The following is a 19,123-nucleotide window of genomic DNA, read 5'->3' as shown; positions in this document are numbered from 1 at the left end:
GAGGAAGAAATCTCCAGGCATTGAATGAAACACTTAGAAGGGCTGAGAAAATAAAGGGGCAAGTTCTTTCTTTCCATTTACACCTGTGGTAATGAGGACTACAGACTGGTTTTGGCCACTGAATGACCTACAGTGGCTGTCAGTAACATCTGGGGATTATTACACACCAACCCAGAAGTGAAAGCCAGAGTCAAATGAAGAGAACCGAGCTTTTTGTGCAGGTGGAGTTGGTAGTGTTATGGATATGACCATAAGGCTCCTTGTGAAGGACAGGCTTTATGGTTTTCTTATGTGGCAGAGTCATTTGCTGATCAGTAACAAGGTGTTAACAGCTGAGTGCCAGTGAGAGACACTTTAAACCTCATTTATGAAAGTGTCCCCCATGTAATTATTGGTTTAAAGAAGAGGTGGATTGAAAATAGCCTTCACTTAGTTTGACCAGCTCTTTCTAAAGAATTGGCAATTTCTATGGCTCAAGTCTCAGTGAGACTTGGAGGGATGTGTGACTCAAGGCATTGTGTAGCCCAGATTCAGGATCACTGTGGCATATCTGGTGCTCTTGGTGTGGGATGTCATCCACTGGGACTGCATTGTGCAGTCACATCCCCACAGTCATATTTGGTGCTCATGAAAGAGAGCTGGTATGGCCTCAGATTATCTGTTCCGGTGTTTAAAGAACCATGCAGACCACTTGGGTATTTTCTTACTCATCCCAGGAGAAGAAACAATGGAAATTATTAATGACTAGAAAACACGATCTGGGATGAAAGAGGATTCATTAGCTTTTTTTAAAAAAGAAGGAAAAAGGAAAAGAGCAAACATCTTAAACTGTCTTGTTTAAATAGAAACAAGGAAGGTTCAGCTTAAATGTTAAGAAAACCTTTCAGCATTAGGATAGGAAAACATCGGTGGATGGCTGAGGAGCCCTGCAGCATTGGCAGTCATTAAGAACAGGCTGCCTGTATATCTGCTGGGAGTGATAGAGGCATAACTCATAATGTTTGGGGGCAAGGTGAACACCAATGTGATCCCATTTCTTTTATGGCCTAGGGCTCTGCCAGAGTGGCTTGAAAGCAGCAGTAACTTGTACTGCAAGCTTTCTGCAAGCTCCCCTGCAATGCAGCCTTTTGAACTTTACAGTTCACAAGTCAGCTCTGAATAAATAAATATCAGTTAACTGAGGCTCACTTTACAAGGCAAAAATGGGGAAAGAACATTAATTAATGACTGTAAGACATGGCAAACATCCTTATAAGCATGTTGTTATGGCAAACTTTTATTAGCTCATGCTGAGATAATGTCAGGAGCTGTATTAGATGTGGCCTCTTACATATTTTACTGCTGGTAGATGCCTGAAGAGAGGTCCTTCCCCTTCTTAGGTCACTGTTTTAACTGTTGTTAGCTCTCCACAATCATGTTGTCGCCCCTGGAGTTTATAGTCAGCTAAATTTCAGTGAATCACCGGGTTTGAAAATTCTCTTCTTTTTTAAAAATTGACTTTAATAACTGCTACAAAATCTGTATTTCACTTGGGTTGCCCTAAAACTAAACATGCTTTCTGTGAGCAGCAGGTCATATTAATATGTCAAATAAACATTTATTTGTGAGCCAGGGAATCCTGACCTACAGCCTCACAGGGAAAATACAGGGCAAAATAGCTTAGGTAAATAATGACTGGTTCTACTCTTGTATCTGTTTTCCTGCTATAGGAAAGACTAACACAAAGATTACAAACATCAATCAATCTTTCTCTTTTTTTCTTTTATTTAATAAAACATGGTCTGAGTCTTTGATTTTCTTAAAAGAGGGGCACTATATCTTCTCCATTCTAGTTTTCAAAAAGGCTGTTAGAGGCACATGCTTGACTTCTGATTTTTACATACTGATTACTGTCCAGTAATTGAATGATGTGTTTAAGGATCAGCAATCTCATGGTTTATTTTAACATAGGGTAGATTAAATCAGTCTACCACTGGGCATATGAGTCAAAAACCTATGGTACAGAGAAATGTCTGTGAATGGAGAAAGGGTTAGGGGATTTTGCATGCCACATATGTAAGATATTTCTCCTTTTTTAGTGAGTTTTGAAGTGCTACCTAGTAGAGGGAAATGTGATTCTACACAAACTTTAACCAGTTTTGAAACCAGCACATTACTTGCTGGTTTTCCTCAGCTGTTGTACAATGCCTGTGTTTTCACTAAAGCTTTCTCCCCAGTTTTGCATGCTGGTGTTACACAGCTTTGCTGCAGCATCTCACATCAGGGCATGTATGGGGAATCCAGAGAATTAGGAAATAGATATTTAAGTGAAGAAAGGTAAAGCATCCCTACATGGCAAGTAACTGCAGACTGATTGTCAGAGAGCTTTGAGTGGGCCAGAAGTATGCCTAGATTCAGGTGAAGTATAGCCAAATTTATGGAATATGAGTCCATCCATGTGTGTCTTTTGAGGCTTTGTTGTAATGTCAAGCACAGAATCCTGAACTGACCAGTGCTGAGTGTGCTGAAGGCAGAGTCTCTGCTTACAGGAGCTTTCCTGTCATCTTTTCCATGTCATTTCCAATGGCCAGACACAGAGTACAAGGCTAGGTGAGCCTTTTATTGGAGCTAGTATGACTCATTATCTTATTTTTAAGAATCAGCAATCACTTAGTGTGGCCTGCTTCATAACACAGTGAGTGATTCCTGCACTTTGGCACATGCTGCTGTGAGCGATCCTTGTCATGTCCCTCTGGAAAGGCACTGAGGCTTGGTTTAAAGGGCCAGGGTGGTAGAGGTTTTAATGCTTCCCTCAGTAACCAGCATTAGGTGAACTTGCTACAAGTTTTTGTCTTTCTTCCATTCATGAAGTATGTGTAGGTTTTCTCTGTAAAACCTACTCTGTTTCCCTTATCCAACTTCTTGACTGCTGATTTCAAAGGTAAAGGAGACAGTGACCAATTTGAGGGTTGCACATACTGCTGTCTTTTGTAAACAAACAAATCAGTTTCCTCTCTGAAACCTTAATTTGTTATTTCCTGTGTGTTGCTCCATGTTGAAATTTAAAAACCCAAACTGGAGCAGCGAACTTCTCAGTGGTTAGGAGGATGTGGTTTTTTAGGAAATGCCCTCCGTGGTACTGTCCTGTTGGTTGAGCTCTCTGAATAATTAACCTACTGTAGCCTGCAGTGCAGTTACTGGGCCAGGTTCATGTCCGCTGCACAGGAAAGTCATGATTTCACTGTGAGGGACATGGACAGTTGTTTTGTTCCCCTTGTGAGAAAGACAGATGATGTTTTTAGTGGGGTAGGCCGTTTTCATTCTGGGACGGATGCTTTGACTCAAGAGAGTCTCCCCTCTGCTGTTACTTGGATTTTGCTGACTGCACAGCAGTAAATTCATTGTGCCCTGCTGTGGCCTTTCCTGTGACACACCTGCATGGCTCAGCATGCTGTACTTTGACCTGTCACAGTGTAATTTGTGTGCAGCCCTCTGCTGTGGATAATTGGAGGAAGAAATTTTCTGGAACAGCACTTCTTGAGAGATAGGTGACCTGAAGAATGCCATCAAGAAGAAAATAAATTGATTGGATTTCACCTTAAAGCTTGGGAAGGATGTGTCACAAAGAGTTAACAATGGTCTGCTGGGATAAATTATTAGGAACTGTTTTTCCTGTATGAATAAATGCCTTTCATAAACTGGGGATAGATGCAAAACAATCAGGGAAGTGCCCTCTTGAAATAACATGAGCTTGGCCAAAATTCCTGTTCAGGGCTTTAGGGTGCTGAACTTTTTCAATATATATGGGGGTTTATGTCTGATTTTTAGAAAACTGAGCATTGGTAGGATATTAATGTGTGTAGTGATTTTGTGTGTAGTGCATCCTGAGGGGAAGGAAGGTGAACCTGGAAGTAGGTTTGATTTCACTGAAAACTGAAAGGAGCTGAAAACCTTTAATTCAACAATTTATAACAAGCAGTACATTACAAGCGCTAAAGTATCAGCCCAAAGGAAAAAGCAAATCTTGCTATTGGCAGAGAAACAATAGTTCAGGATGTTGAGTTTGAAGCAATTTTACTCCAAAGCTAGTAAATAAGAAGTGACAGGTTAAATCTTAATTGTTTCTTGGGGCAGCGGGTTGAGGCCACTTTGTGCTGGGAAATGGAAACAAAGGCCTTGAGCTTCATATTGTGTGTGAGTCAGTGCGGGGAGAGAGCCCCTGGCAGGGGCTTTGACAGGCAGCATGCCTGTCACGGCTTAGTCTGTATCAGCTGGAGTTCCCCAAGCACTGATGGGAAACAAGGCAATAATGCAGCCAGGGGGAGATGGTGTGCAGCCCCCTAGGAGGGGCCAAGGCTTCAAGGATGTCAGTCCTGCAGCAGCAGTCACCATCAGTGGGGGAACATCAGGGTTAAAAGCAGGAATGTTTAATGGCAGCATGGCTCTTTCTCCAGCCCAGCATCTGGTTGAGCAGGTCTGCTCTGGAGGAGTCATGTCCACCAGTGTCCCAGCTCTGACAGAGCTCAGTAGTCAGTCTTCTTCTGGCTCCCACCCCCTCCATCACTTCACTCCTGGCTGAGCCTCCAGGCAGTTCAATGAGCCCAGGGAATGCTTTCAAAGAGTGAAAACTAAACACTGATGTTGCTTTTCCACTGAAAATTTGCATATCTAATATTTCTTAAGTTTGATGTGATTGTGTTGTGCTTTGGAGCCTCCTCACAGAGCAGCAGTTCTGGCCTGTGCATAGTCCTGTATTTCAGAGATGGGTTTGATTGGCCTTTTAAATTTTCTTAATTTTAAAAATTTGTCACATATGCAAAAGTAAAAAGGTCCAAGAATTGTAAAGCAGCTCCATTCCTGAGTGAAACTAATCACTTGCTGAATATAGATCTCAAATGACCTGAGGCTGGATGTTGTAGAAGGTCATGGGCACAGCTGGAGAAGCACAGGATGGTATTTGAGGGACTAGAATAATTTACTGGCCTGAGTGTTGGCACAAAACTATGGAAGATACCTTAATACAGGTATGGAAAGCTAAAAAAGGAGGCTTCATTATCCAGTGAAAGTCAGTAGCAAGGAAAATCCAAGTGATTATGTGTTGACCCTGACAAATGAAGTAAATGTCTGTAAGATTTCAGGAAGCACCTCCTGACTTACAGAAACTAGACTGCAGCTCAGTAAGTGACTTTTAGGGGGAAACTTCTCACAAAGTTCATGGAAAAATGTTGTTACAAAACATTCTTCATAGTCCAGCTTGTATTATGAATAGAGATTAAGGTCATACATATTAAATTGGTTCTTCCTTTTAGGGAAAAGTTCTTGCAGAAGCTTCACATTGCCTTTAGACCAAGTAAAACCTCTCAACTTTTTAGAAGAAAAAAGAATTAAAGTGGTAAATCAGTCACTAAAGAATCTCCTGTGTTTTGAGTACTGTGTGAGTGATGTCTTTTATGTGATTGTCTTCTCGTCATCACTAATAATGGGTTCATGTCCCCACTTCCCAACACAGCTGGTGTACTTTTTTTTCCTGAAGGAAATGCTAGAACTTTACTATTTGGGTGCTTCAGGTGAGAAGTGTACTGAAAACAAATTGTAAAGATTTTAATGGGCTTATCCCTTCTCATGGTGCTGCTTGATTAAGACAAACACATTGTGATACTAAAAAAAAGACAAGGGCTTTATAATACTTGTTCAAGTTTTAATGTTACATCAAAAGCATCTTCATGGCTTTCACATTTTCTAAATAGACAGAATTTTAAAATCACAGTATTGCCCTCTGCCAAAAGCGCTTCAAAATGCTACTCAAAACCTTGGCAATATTATATAACATAAATAATGTCCTTAGTGTTTAAAACTATTTATCAATAAAGACAGAACAGTCTTTGTTGCACAGATAGAGCAAAAAATGGCTTCAACCAGTCCTGCTTCTTAAAAATGCAGACAAATAATATCCTTTAAGAGTGAATTTTTTATTTCACAGTGAGAACTTGCACACTTTCTGTTAAGGCTAATAAGGGAAGTGTTTCATTCCAACAATTTAATGCTAGCACTGTCATAGACTTTGATTATTCTGGATCCATGGACCGCTTTTGCAGGAAACAGCTTTAAAATACAGGTCAGCATTAAAGGATTTTGAAATGAGGTGAAAATGCTCTTATTTCTCTTTTGAGTGAGTCCTTTATTTTAGTATCTAAAAGAGAAGTTCTCTCTTCTCCAAATCCTTTCTCTGTAGGAGGAATCAGCAGGGACATTGTGACTTATTTGAAAGTTAAGAGGTTGAAAAGCTTTAGGGGAGGCATTGTAATCTGTTATAAAACATGTTCAGGACCTAGGCATAGATTTGGAGCGTTGGTAGCTCTCCAGCTCATAGGAGAGAAGAATGAGATTATTAGATTAGTAACAAAGTGTTAATCCTGCAGCAACGAGGAAACCTAAAAAAAAAAAATCCTTGTGTTTACACCAGATTAACTAGTACAAAGAGGCAAGCATCTCCTTTCATGGTTGCTTTGAGATGTATAATCTCTATCTTTCTGACTCTTTCTAAGTTCATATGCGGAAAATGTTATCATTACAAATAAAAAACCTGTTTCAGTTGCAAACCATTCTCACCTCATCAAGAAACCAGTGCTGTTAGCTTTCTGCTTTTATACAAGAAGTATTGATCAAACCCAGAAAAACATGGTGACACAGGGAAAAAGTTGAGGAAGTAAGCTTGCAGTGAATTGTATCTTTTGTTTTCCCAAGCTGCCAGCTCAGCATTCATAACTGGCTATCCTAACTCACACAGAGGATTTAAAGATAGGTGCCTCTTTTTTTTTTAATCTTGTCACTCTGAATATTAAGAACTTGGTCTGCTTGGCTTCCAAGATGACAAGTTTAGCACTTTGAGCTAGTGCAGCTGAGGTTACTTGGTTAACATGCTGAGGGAGTTAGTAAGGATCTTCAAAGCCCTAAAACAATGTATTTGAGGACTCTCAGTGCTGTGAGTCCCCTAGTAGTGATGGTGTTGCAATACTTTTTCCTGGGCAGCTTGGAGAACACTGCATTTACCAGGCAGAAGAGCATCCTTTCTGGTCAATACCTCCTGCTAAGCCAGTTCCAACTCAGTCATGCTGTTTTATCCTTCATAATGATTGTGACTCTGTGCTATTGACTGAAATCTTACCCTGTTGGATTCGGTAGAAACTCAGTGGACAAAAGTGAAAGAAATTCAGCAAGCAGAAGACAGTATTCTGATGCAGTTTACACAAGAGCAATTGTTCCCTGCCCACAAATAAGGCAGGTTCTCAAAATGCCAAAGAATTGCAGGTTTGGGAGAGAAATTTCCCTCCAGTCAGATTCATCACTGTGCCAGCAGCAAAGCTTTGGTCAGTGGGTCAGGTCGTGGACAGGCATCATAGCAGATCTCTTGGTAGAACATTATGGGAATTCAGAAACCCTGTACTTACAGACACACCAAGGCATCCTTCCCATTGTTTGTGCTCTGGATACTTGTGTTCTTGTGTTTCATCAGAGTCATTTCTGCCCACATGTAAGGATGTTTCCCAAAAAAAAAAAAAAGAAAAAAAAAAAAAGATTTTTGCCCTTGTCACATGTTAGTAATAAACTAATCAGCCTCCTGGGAAGTTAGGCTTGGGATATTACTGTGCAAACAGATATTAAAGGGCTAATATTCTTACATTATCTGTAAACATCTCTCCTGCATCTAATTGCTGAGACAGAATGCAGAAAAAATAGCCTTCTGTTCCCTTATGAGCTTTTTCTTCAGTTGTCTTCTGTAGAGCAGCTAATGAAACTTTAAGGGTTCACAGTTTAAATACTATAGGCTTCAGTGATTTTTATTTTTAATTTCCCACTGCTGGTGTTTGCTACTAAGCACTTTCTGGTGATGACAGGCAAGTGGACTATATAATGATGTTTTGCTTTTCATGAAGTGGATCTTCATTTTTATCTTAAAAGTCTGGATTCAGACTGGAAACATGTAGTTGAACCCCCAGGCTCAGCATGTTTGTTTGTTACTGAGAATCTCCTGAGGTTTGGTGGTGCTGATTAAGAGCTACGTTTCTAGTCTGTCAGTAGGTGACAAAACAAAAATTGTGCATTGTCACTTGCCTTGCACTTTACAAAGAAAAGTTCAGATTCCCTGAAGGAAAATGTAAAGGTGACAGAAAGTCTGTCATTTTATTTTGTTTTTCAACATGGCCCTGGGTTTAAAAAATTGAGTTAAATCATCTAAATATGTTGAAGTCTGGAAATGCTGAGAGTCTGGCCCTCCTGGTGGTGACATAATTTCTTTAGGGGTTCATATATTGACACTGGGTACTGGCATTAGCCTTTTGTTCTCCTAAATCTGCTGTTAAGAATAAATCAGCTTTAATTATAGGTGGAACTCTAGGGTCCCCCCCAGTGACACCCTCGGTAGGAAACGTACAGGTCTGCAGTGGGTTACCCTGCGGTCACCTGAGGCTGTTTGTGCCTGGGAATGTGGCACAGGTTCTCTCCATGCACTGCTGGAGGAACAGGTGGGGCAAGTTGCCACATGCCGTACTGGAAAGAATACAGAGCTCTCTAGTATCTCATGGCTTTGTCAAGTGTCTGAGCTCTGGGGACAAGTCTGTTAAGATGAATTACTGTTGTCAGTGATGCTTCCTGTGGAAGTGAGAAAGCAAACAGTGGCTCATTCTGCTTTGAGGTCCTCTATTAGGCTTTGTCTACTCTATTGTTTTACCCAGATAAAAGTAGTGGTGTATTTTTATGTAAATGGAGGGGTTTTGTGGCATATTGATGGGCTTGTGTTCTTACATTATCTGTAAATCTGTGTAAATGAAGAATATTTTTAACCCCTGTACTGTTCCAAGGCTTGTTTGTATTTTTTAAGAGGTTGTATCATGAACATTCTAATGTAAAAGGGGTGACCACCTCATCTGATAGTACCAAAACCAAATAAACCCTTGAGTAATGTGAAGAAGATATTCACTTATGGCTTAACCTGTTGGGTTTTTTCCTTGCTGTGGTATACCAGACACTTGCAAAGTACAAACAATAAAGAAAGTATCCAGAAATTAATAGTTTTGTGATCTGAGGCCTAAAAGGTTTTTTCCCACATTTATTTGTTGTAGAATAATTCCAAATATGTAGTTTATTTTTCTGTTTTAGGCTCCTAAGGACCCAGTCTCTGGATTGGTACTATAATAATGTCAAAAGCCGCTTTAAGTGTTTTGGAAGTGCCAAGGTCCTGAAGAACTTGTACAAGAAGCATAGACTGGAGAGTGGACTTTGTCCTGATGCAATAGGTAAGAACAGCTGTATTGATTCCTCATAAGATTTATTCTTATCTACTTTAACACAGAAGCTGAGACAATGGAAGTTCTGAGGTTATTTCCAGAGAGTTTTTTAAACACAATTTTTGTATTTGCAAAAGAAATACCTCAGTGGAGAGAGAAAAGGATGAAGCGTCTGAAGAGCTGTTTAAGAATTCAATGTTTAATTTAATTATGTAATTGATACAGAAGAACTGTCTATAAAGTAAATTGCAGTTTATATTCTAACTTTTGTCCCCCGATTTTTCACAGTTCTGAGTAGTCAAAGAATGAGAAAATAATTTTACATTCAACATTTGACCATTTCTGTGATGTTTGGAGCAAAATTTGATTAACATGAGATACATTCAGTATGCAAGTTGACCAAAACTGACATTTCCTTACTTAGAGTTTTGCATGCTTTGGGATCTGCAACTGGCCACATTTTATTTTTGTATCAATGTTTGTAAATAGATTAAAGATACTGATAAAGTATTGGCATCAGCCTTTTAAGTGAAGACACAACTCACCCCTAACTATACTGTTCTAATGCCCCACCATATAAGAAGAGTGATTGGAGTCAGAAAATGGGTTTGAAGAAGTGGAGCTTGGTGTCATACTAGTAACTTCAGCAAGTTACTTAGAACAAAACTAGCTGAATATTTGACATTTCACTGGATTTATTTAACCAGATAATTTACTCTTGTAATTCTTTCAAAATTTGTAAAGAGACTGTAACTTTTCTGTAGTCTTTCCTTTGTCTTTTTATGAAAACATATAGAATGGTAAGTAGACCCTCTAGTCCTGAGTGGAAATTTTGGGTGTTTATTATGAAAATTGTCATAAAGGCTTCTAGGGAAAAGTGACCTATTTACTAAACTGTGGTTTAATAGTGTTTTTACTTTTTGGGTATAAAATTCATATTTCTTGAGAAGATTCCTTAACAACTGAGAACATATATGTATGAGGACAGGCAAATGTTGTTTCAGTTAAGGCACAAGGGAGACAGTGGAAGTAAAAACTGTGGCCAAGGATGCTTCCGAACTTTTATATGATGTATTGCCTTTTTTTAACCATAGTCTCAGAGAATGGGTGTTTGAATGGAAGTGTGAAGGATGCAATGATGAGTTGCAGTGGCATGTGCACTCTTGGTGAGACCTTTCTAAGGAAGGCCTTTGAGTCTAAATGTCATTGCTAAGTTTCTTCTGCTATCCCTGTGACTGTTAGGTAAACCTTTTGTTCCCTTTGAAGAGAAATACTAGTATAGGTGTCTGGGGTTTGCTTTATTTATACAGCATTGCCCTTTAAAGTGTAGAATCTATTTCTACGCCAAATGTCATAGTAAAATGAAATTCCCTGTACTTAACTTCTGCCATGTAAGTTTTATGCCTAGTAGCTTCTTCATCTCTTTTTTACTGTAGTATTAGTTTTTTTCCATTCAAAATGAATGAGAAGTCTTTGATATAAAAGCAGTCATATTTTGTAGAAAATCTGCTGCAGTCTTGATTTATCCAACAGCAACAGCTAGGGGAAATTTTCCAGTTATCCCTCATTGTGCACAGTGCCACCATATCTTGAGTGGATATTCTAATCTAATAATAAAGGTATTATTGTTAATGGTTGTTAATGGGTACTTCTTACAGTAACACATGATTCTGACTTTCTTTTTAGCAGAAGGAAGTTTGTATGAAGGAAGCTTTGAGAATGAAGGAAGCATTTGTGGCAGTGACTCTACCTTCTACCAACAGACAGAAGGTATGCTGCTAAAATCTCATTTGATTAAAAAGCAGTCCTTACACTTTGAATTAGTGGACAAGTAGCTTATAGTGCTGGAAAGTCTCGTCCACAGATCCAACAATATTTTGACTGAACCATTCAGCAAGACATTAAAAGTCTTTTGTATACCATGCTGGGACATCTTGTTTCAGCATTACACTTACTACATGCCTATTCTAGTGTGATTTCCTTAATGTTCAGGTTTTGTTACTTCCCTCCCATTTTCTTTCCTATGCTCATATATTTTTTTTTCATTCTCTTTCTTAAATGGTGTTGTTCCTGCTTATAGGAACTGCACAAATTTTCCTTCAGTTATTTCCTCCAAACTATTTTGCTACAGTCTAAAATAAGCAACATAAAAATAGCACGTTTTATTGTATCTAAGATTGCAACAAATGTCTCTGTCTTAAGTTCTTTTATTTTACTGTGCATAATTATGGATTGAGGAAATAAATTTTTCATGAACAATTTTAGATTTGAATATGTTTACAGAATATGAATCTGAATTTTGGAGCTCATTATGCAATATGTACCTACATAGAGAACATGGTGGTTTTATCTTATTCTTCATCTAGGACACAGCATGATGGATACCCTTGCTGTGGCCTTACGTGTTGCAGAGGAAGCAGTGGAAGAAGCTATTTCTAAGGCAGAGACCTACAGTGACAGCCTGGTAACACTTTCAAAAAAAAGTATTAATTTGAATAGGATAATCATGTTTCTTTTTATTTGGGTAGTGGTACAAACCAAGTAGGTTTGTAAACAAAACCATGATGAAGTAGTGACTGTCTCATTATATACCTAAAGAGTTGGGCATGGGTTTTTTGAACTGGTATCCAAGATGGACATTGCATTCCAGAAGGTGACATGCACTTTAAGTGCCTGTCATTTCTTCCCACTGTGCCAATAGGGCATATTACCCATTTCCCAATCTATACACTTTCTGTGGGAAGGCTATTTTTATGTGATTTTAGCAAATACGGATATCCATTTTCGTGCAGGACAAGCAGAATGAAGCTTGTTACTTGCAGGAGCACAAGGAGGACCTCATAGAAGAGCTGGCCACAACCATTGTGCAGAAGGTATGGCATGCTTTTTCCCCTTATGTTTAACAGCCAAAACACAATGTGTTAGAGCTCAAACACTACTAACAACAAAAAGAATGTCAGTAATGTAGAAAATAAAATAAATGAACTATGGCAGTGTAGACTTCATCAGCTATGTCTGACAGAGATCAGTTTATATGTAAGATCAATCCAGTGCCTATACCTGATGTCCTACATGTTCAGAGCTGAGAGGTACCACTCCCTGAGGTTTGTGATGTCCTTTCTTGGAAGGGAAGGTCCTTGCTTGATGGAATTTTACATCTGTATTTCACTTCCCCACAGGCACAAAGTTTTCTGATGTCAAGAGGTATGGCTCTCGACCATATGTATCACTTCCCAAAAGATATAGTTTGCCAGTGTAAAGAAGTATGACCTCTGACCATACCCTCTACTGAACCCTGCAAATGCAACATGTTCAAAGAACACAACATCCAGCATTAACACAGAATTCTCTTAATGGTGCTGTGGGAGAGACACTCAAAAGTCACAGAACCCTTGGCATGTTTGAATTCTGTAGCTTTTAAAGTAAAGCTCATTCTTCTCCCTGCAAAGCTCATGGTTGGCAGAGTGAAAGTAGAGGGCTAGTACCCCTTGAGAAAAAGTACCCCTTGAGTTTGTCTGGACAGTTTGGAGTAAGGCAAAAGGAGTGTGAACAGAGCACTGTTAAGGTCCTGTGGTCAGTAAAGTAACCACTCTGCTAAGTTAGTCTCCTTCCATGCGAAATAAGCTAGGTGCCACATCTTTGTATAGGCTGTAGCATTTAACAGTGTATGGATCACACACCAGAAGAGAACATGTGGTTTATAAGGCTATCAAGAAAAGCCAGAAGAGCAGCAGCTCACTGGAAAATAATGCTTTTTTTTTTTCAATGGTGATGTTAGACTATCAAGTAAGTCTGTTTATCACGTCTTTCATAGTCCAGAGCCTCTCTCAGCCACGCTCAAATTACTACTGTTTTTGTCAAGAGCTGCCTAACAAGATCTTTTATGCCACAGAATAATGTTCTGTAGATATCTTATATAAGTGTAGCAGGGTATAATCTGTCAGTGTAAGGAGACATAAGCTCTCTCTCTCTTAAGATGGTGTAGATTTTCAAAAATAAAAATAGTGTCTAGAGACATTAGACCTCTTTGTTCTCACTAGAACGTGTCTGCATGTCATGGGAGCCTTTGAAATTCCCCTCATATCTAGTATTTTATGTTTCTTGGCAAAAGTCTTGTCTGAGAAAATATTTGACACTTAGATGCTGCTAAAGTGTTACTGTAGCAACAGGTTTCTATGTTTATGTAATTCACCTCTGGTATTCCTGCAGGCACTGTTATATATTGCATCGCTGCTTATGTGCTTGCAAGCGATAGGAATTCAGATAAGAAGTAATTGCATGAGCTGGAGCCAGAGCAAAGGGAAAGTCAAATGTTTGTCCTGGGAAGATTGCCATAAGATGGGGTTCATTTAGATCTACCCACTATGGCTCAGACAGTATTTCCCCAGCAGCATTTTTCTGTCCTCTCCCACCCTGTTTCTCCCCTACCCTGCAGATTATAAAGAAGCAGAAAAGCAAACCCGAGCAGGCGGAGGCCGACTTGGAATGGCCGCCGTCACGGAGCAGCGGCCTGGCGTCCGGCGCTGTCTCGGACCAGAGCATGCTGACGTTCCCAGGGAGCCGCAGGGGATCCTACACATTGTGGGTGAGTGGCACAGCACAGCTATCCTTGCTTTCTGGTGCACAAAGCCAGAGGACTGGAGTCATGGATAAGTATACTTGCTGCCTGGAATGGTATGTGGAGACTTGCAGAGAACAAGCATTAATTCTGTGTCTGGACAAATTGTCACTCAGTTGCATGCTTTCCTAACATTCCATGGGCCATGGAGGTACATCACAGACATTGTGTTGTTTTGGTGACTGTGCTGGGGAGGACTAAGTTTGTGATATGAACAGTCTCACTGCTTGATTTGAATTCTAGCAGGACTCGATGCCTCAGTGTTTATTCCTCAGAACAGTTTTTCTGCTCACTTTTTTGTAGGTCTTTGCTGAGTGTTACCTTTTCTTTTGTATAAAGTTAGGTTTCTGTAATGTTTCTTTTTCTCCTTAGCCATCTTACAGAAAAGAGCCACCACCAGCAACAAAAAAGGAAACTCTGCTGCAGAGCACCGTTTATGTCTTACACTAAAGAATGTTTCCTCCTTCCACTTACATCTCAGCACAATGTCTTTATCTCCTGCTATAAAGCTGAAGAAAATCTGACGAGCTGCATTACTAACAGTTTTAAAAGAGCAGCAAGTAAAAAACAGTGAAAGTAAGCTGTAGGCTTGGACAAGCACTTTGGCAATCAGAGAGGGAAGACAGTGACAGATGAGTTAGTTCCAGTGCATTTTGACACTGGGGTTTAAGCTGCGGCTCCCAAGTGTCCTGCTACTGTTCAGTAACCACCTCTCCCCCACTAAGCAGAACCACCAGAACTGAACGTGGGCTATGTTCTAGTTCCCAGCTAAGTTTGCTCACTTACACTCCTAGTGAGAACAGATTTATGCCAGAATATTGACTGTGGGCCAGAGTTGCTGAGATACAGACTTGCATCCTAGTCTTCTATTTGCAAAATGAAGGGGTACTGCCTTTAATGTCCTACTGTTAATAAGGGATCACAAGTTAGGGTGAGCACGATTTAAGTGCTTTGTTCTGTCACTCCTAGGCAAGTTGTTTGTGGAATATAAAAGCCAGGAGAGAGAGAGTTAATTTTGTGTCTGCCTCAAATGAGTTTTCTTTCTTAGGTTTAAGGACAGGACTCAGAGAAATATGCTGTTCAAATCCTCAGTCATTATACCAGAAGCCTGTTCTGCATTTGGAAAGTTAACTTTGAACTCAACACGTTTTGAAGTTCTCTTATGAAGTAACAATTTAGTCCTGATTTTTTTGCTAGGGGGAGGCTCATTGGTTTGAGTAATAATAGACTTCGTGAAAAACACTGGAGAAGCAGAAATGTCACACTAAGGTGCAAACAATTTTAAAACCTCTGTAGCCATCAGTCAGTACTAGAGATCCAGATGTGTACACTGTTTTATAAGGACACTCTACCTCTTTGTACAGGGTCTTTTGCCACATTTTTCACCATTTGTTGTAACTGTCTTCCAAGAGTGTTTTAAGGAACAAATGAATTTGGCCATCTGCTGTGACTTGTTTCATCTCTCCCATAAATTTAGTTTCTGCCTTTTGCTTTGGTAGGGTTGTGTTATCTTATTCTTTTCTCCTTTGAAGTGTGTATATGGTTATTTTTGCTTTTCTCTGAATAGAGGAGATTTTTATTAGCATGACTAGACACCCTTGTGAAAGAAGTATAGCTCCTGTCATTCCTATAGTTAAGATAGTTGCACTTATGTTAGGCTGTTAGATAGCACAATTAAAGTCACAGAACCTGGGCCTGCTGGAAAGTCTACTGAAAGGCAATTTGTGCAGAGTGAATGTAGAGCACTTACAGCCTGCTTGATTCTCATCAGCAGTGTTGAAACAAGTCAAATTCCTTTTCCTGAGCTTGCTTTCCACTTTCCACTTTGTTTCCATCCAGCGACAAATGGGAAGCATGCATCTGTCAGTAGATTTGCAGGACTAAACCACATCACTTTCTCTTCTGTATATTGTGTGAGAAAGTTATCTTTGTTGCCAAAATAATTGCAATTTTTTTTTTCTTTTCAAAACAAAACCTAGCTTCTGCAGGAGCTGGCAGGGAGGCCCTATGGCCATTCCAGGCAAAGCTCCTTACTGCCTCTCAGGAACTCGAGTCCAAGTCTGTAACAGCAAATCTTCTTGGATTCCACTACAATAAGTGAAGTTTTCTTAGTTCCTAACTGATGACATTATGTTGGCAAAAAAACCCCCAACTCTTGATTTGTGTGCATGCATCCTAACATTGATCTCTGTGTCATGGCTTAGTTTAGGCAGAGATCTGCCTGTAATGATAAAAACCTTTTAATATTAGTACACACCACAGCTAAAAAGGGGTCTACTGCAACAGATTTATTAGCACAGGTGTTCCTAGTGTAGCCAAGGTTTTTGTGAACAGACACAGTGGCCACAAGAATCCCAGGGGAAGGAAGAAGAAAAACAAGTTGTCATTTTTTCCTATCAAAGCTATCCAAGAAGACTATTACTATGTCAGAGTTAGGTATGTGAACCTGTTTCCCAATAAAGGTTATTTAATTAGAACTTCCCCTGTTTAAGTATTTCTTCGGTAACAGGCTAAAAAATTAGCAGAGGCAGGATAGACTAAATAAAAGGAAAGAAGAAACACAACAGAAAAACATGCATGCAGGGGAAAGGGAGGTAAGGATAGCAAATCTTAAGGCAGTCAGAATTTCATAATTTAAAACTGAAAATTTATCTTAGAGGAATATTTTTTTTGTCTTCTGTGCAGAAGATAATACATGTGCTTTTGATAGCACAATGAAACTAATAATATATAACACAGGACAATTGCATGCTGTAACACTGGCCTTTAGAAACCCATGTTTATTGTTACATTGCTTTTTATTACCAAAGTCACTTCTTACAGAGTCAGGGGGTCCTGTAATAAACCTAGATATCACCTTGTGGTTTCACCTGCCAAGCAATTTTTCTTTTTATTACAGCTATTTGTGTACAGCTCATCCATATTAGCCAGAAACTTCCAGTGGTCTCTGGAAGTCCTGCATTACCTCCTTGCTCATCCAAAACCATTTGCTTTGAAAAAGTAATTAAATAAGAATTAAATAAGTTAAAGTTCCTCACTTACCCCTTCCAAACTATAGTACTGATTGCTTAACTGCAGTAGTACGTGTGCTAGTAGCTATAGACATTGTCTTCTCCTTTTTTTTTCCCTCTTAGATTTCTTTGAGATCCTTCTCCTGGACTAAAAATAGTGAAACAGGGCTGAATATTTTATTTCCTCATCTCATAAAAAGAGATGGATGGTACCATCTGTTTCTCATTACCAATAAGCAAAGGCTGTGCAGTGTTGGGATAGGAGGAGTGCAGAGCAATGGGTGGATGCTTCTCTGTTCTCTCAGTCCAGTTCGCCCACTATACATCACTGCCAGCCCAGTAACAAGAGAGCAAACAACCAGTTGGCAAATTGTATCCCATTTAAACATTGATGGAGTGAAGGCACCCTGGTGTGTTTTAAGTGCTGTATTAGTGGTCTTTATTTTACAGCATAAAGATTGCATATATAAACAGAAGCTCATCCATAATTTATAGTATATAAAACAGCTAGGGATATAGGGAAAAGGAGGATTTCATTAAATACACATTATGATGCACCTCAGGGGAAACAGAAATACACTGGTTAAGCTAATTTTAAGGTCCACGGTGTACTGCAAGTTGTTTATTTTTTCTTTTTCTCCATTTGATTTGTTTTAAAGTAAAGGAAGTTTCCACAAGCTTGAGGTTTAGCACTGCTTTGGAAATCCCTGGAGGTTTTGCAGGTGCTCTGTACCTTTTTAGGTTTGTCTCAAACAAAAGTGTTTGAAGGAAATATTTTTGAGGAGGAATCCTGTTTAGCAGTCATGCAGCACAGTGGAAGAACGATTTCAGATGCCTGAAGCATAGCACTTTAGATCCCAGCTGACATCACTTCCTACCTGTCAATGACTCCATCAGGAACATCATATTTATGTCTAATAAATAAATGTGTCATGTCAGAGGAAGATGGCACTTTTAACTTTTATACAGGAGCTGGCAGCAGAAGGTTACATGGCATGTATTGCTGGGACCTACTTCCAGTGAGGCAGGTGTGCATACATCCAGAAGCCCATCAACTTGGGTTATTTACTGTATTGTTTCCTTTGAAAGAAGCCAACTGCAGCGCCATCTTCTTTGCACAAAGTGGGAAAGAACAGCGCATTTTGAGATGAAAAAGCACTTGGTACTCTAAAAATAATGGGTCTTTTTCATTAATATTTATTATTTGAGGATCCAACTTCCTCTAAATACTTTCCAGGTTACAGATAATACTGGCATCTCCTGACTCCACAGGTGACACTATAACATTGTAATCTCACTGCAAAAACAATCTGGATTTCAGATTAAGAAGGCTCTGTCCATGGTAATCTGGTTGATTTCCCTCCTTCCAATGCTGCAGAACGATAGGGTACAACTCGTGTGTGATTCTGACTCAGCAACTAGTGCCAGATTTTAAGGCTCAGGTCACTGAATAATCAGTGCAAGGCAAACGTGACAGCGCTGTCCTTCTAAAGTTGTTTGTATAGCTTGAGTTTGTAGTTCTTCTTGAGATGTATCTCTAGCATAAGATTACTGATTTTTGATTTTGCAGTACTATCCATGTGCTTGACAAACTTCCAAGACGGTATTGGATGCTAGGTACTAGATCGAGCCCAGGCAGGCCTACATTCAGCTACATTTGCCATCAGCCAACCAAGATAGGTTTTAAGGCATGAAAGGGAATAGGAGAAAGGACAGAGAAGGGTGTTCATTTTATAATATTATTTTCCTAATAATTAAGCTCATATGTTGTATGTTCAGCTTTATTTTGTTTTAAAGATGCTATCGTAATACATTCCTGAGTTTCGCAGCATTTTCAGGTCTAACTTAAAACCTGTTTTAAGGATGCTCAGAGCTAGGCTGTCTGACAAACCTTACTTTATTTTTAGGGTAAGTCAGGGTGTATATTGCCAGAGGAAGAAGTAAATAACACAGAACACTTAAGGCTTCCTCTGGTGTTGAGTAGGAGATACAGTGATTCTCTCTGATGGGCGAGTGCTGTGCTGAGCACAGCTTTGTAGATGAGGATCAGAACAGGACATGAAAGGTTGCACAGGGAACTGAGACACCTAGAGATGGACAAAAAAAGAATAGTTGTGTTTAGTGAAGAGTATTCGCTTGAAAAAAATGGTGTTTTTGTGTAAGACTGTAGTTAGACCTGAAACATGGGTGCCAACTCACCTCCTCCCCCTTCCCTCTTATACACAAGCACT

General features: G+C 39.5%; 1 protein-coding gene across 6 annotated transcripts in view; it reads left to right on the top strand.

Annotated features, from left to right (window-relative positions):
• MYRIP (myosin VIIA and Rab interacting protein) overlaps positions 1-19,123 on the top strand; it is a 207,020-nt gene that overhangs the window by 145,290 nt on the left and 42,607 nt on the right. For all 6 annotated transcript variants that reach the window (XM_068204646.1, XM_068204655.1, XM_068204620.1 and 3 more), the window contains exons 4-8: positions 9,136-9,272; positions 10,950-11,033; positions 11,630-11,727; positions 12,056-12,136; positions 13,699-13,848. In XM_068204646.1, the coding sequence (XP_068060747.1) occupies positions 9,136-9,272; positions 10,950-11,033; positions 11,630-11,727; positions 12,056-12,136; positions 13,699-13,848 (550 nt within the window). The remainder of the gene's footprint in view (positions 1-9,135; positions 9,273-10,949; positions 11,034-11,629; positions 11,728-12,055; positions 12,137-13,698; positions 13,849-19,123) is intronic.

Source organism: Anomalospiza imberbis, chromosome 1 (genome assembly GCF_031753505.1).
Source record: "Anomalospiza imberbis isolate Cuckoo-Finch-1a 21T00152 chromosome 1, ASM3175350v1, whole genome shotgun sequence".
NCBI classification, from domain to species: Eukaryota; Metazoa; Chordata; class Aves; order Passeriformes; family Viduidae; genus Anomalospiza; species Anomalospiza imberbis.
The sequence above is the reverse complement of the archived record's forward strand: the minus strand, read 5'-3'. Positions and strand labels throughout refer to the sequence as shown.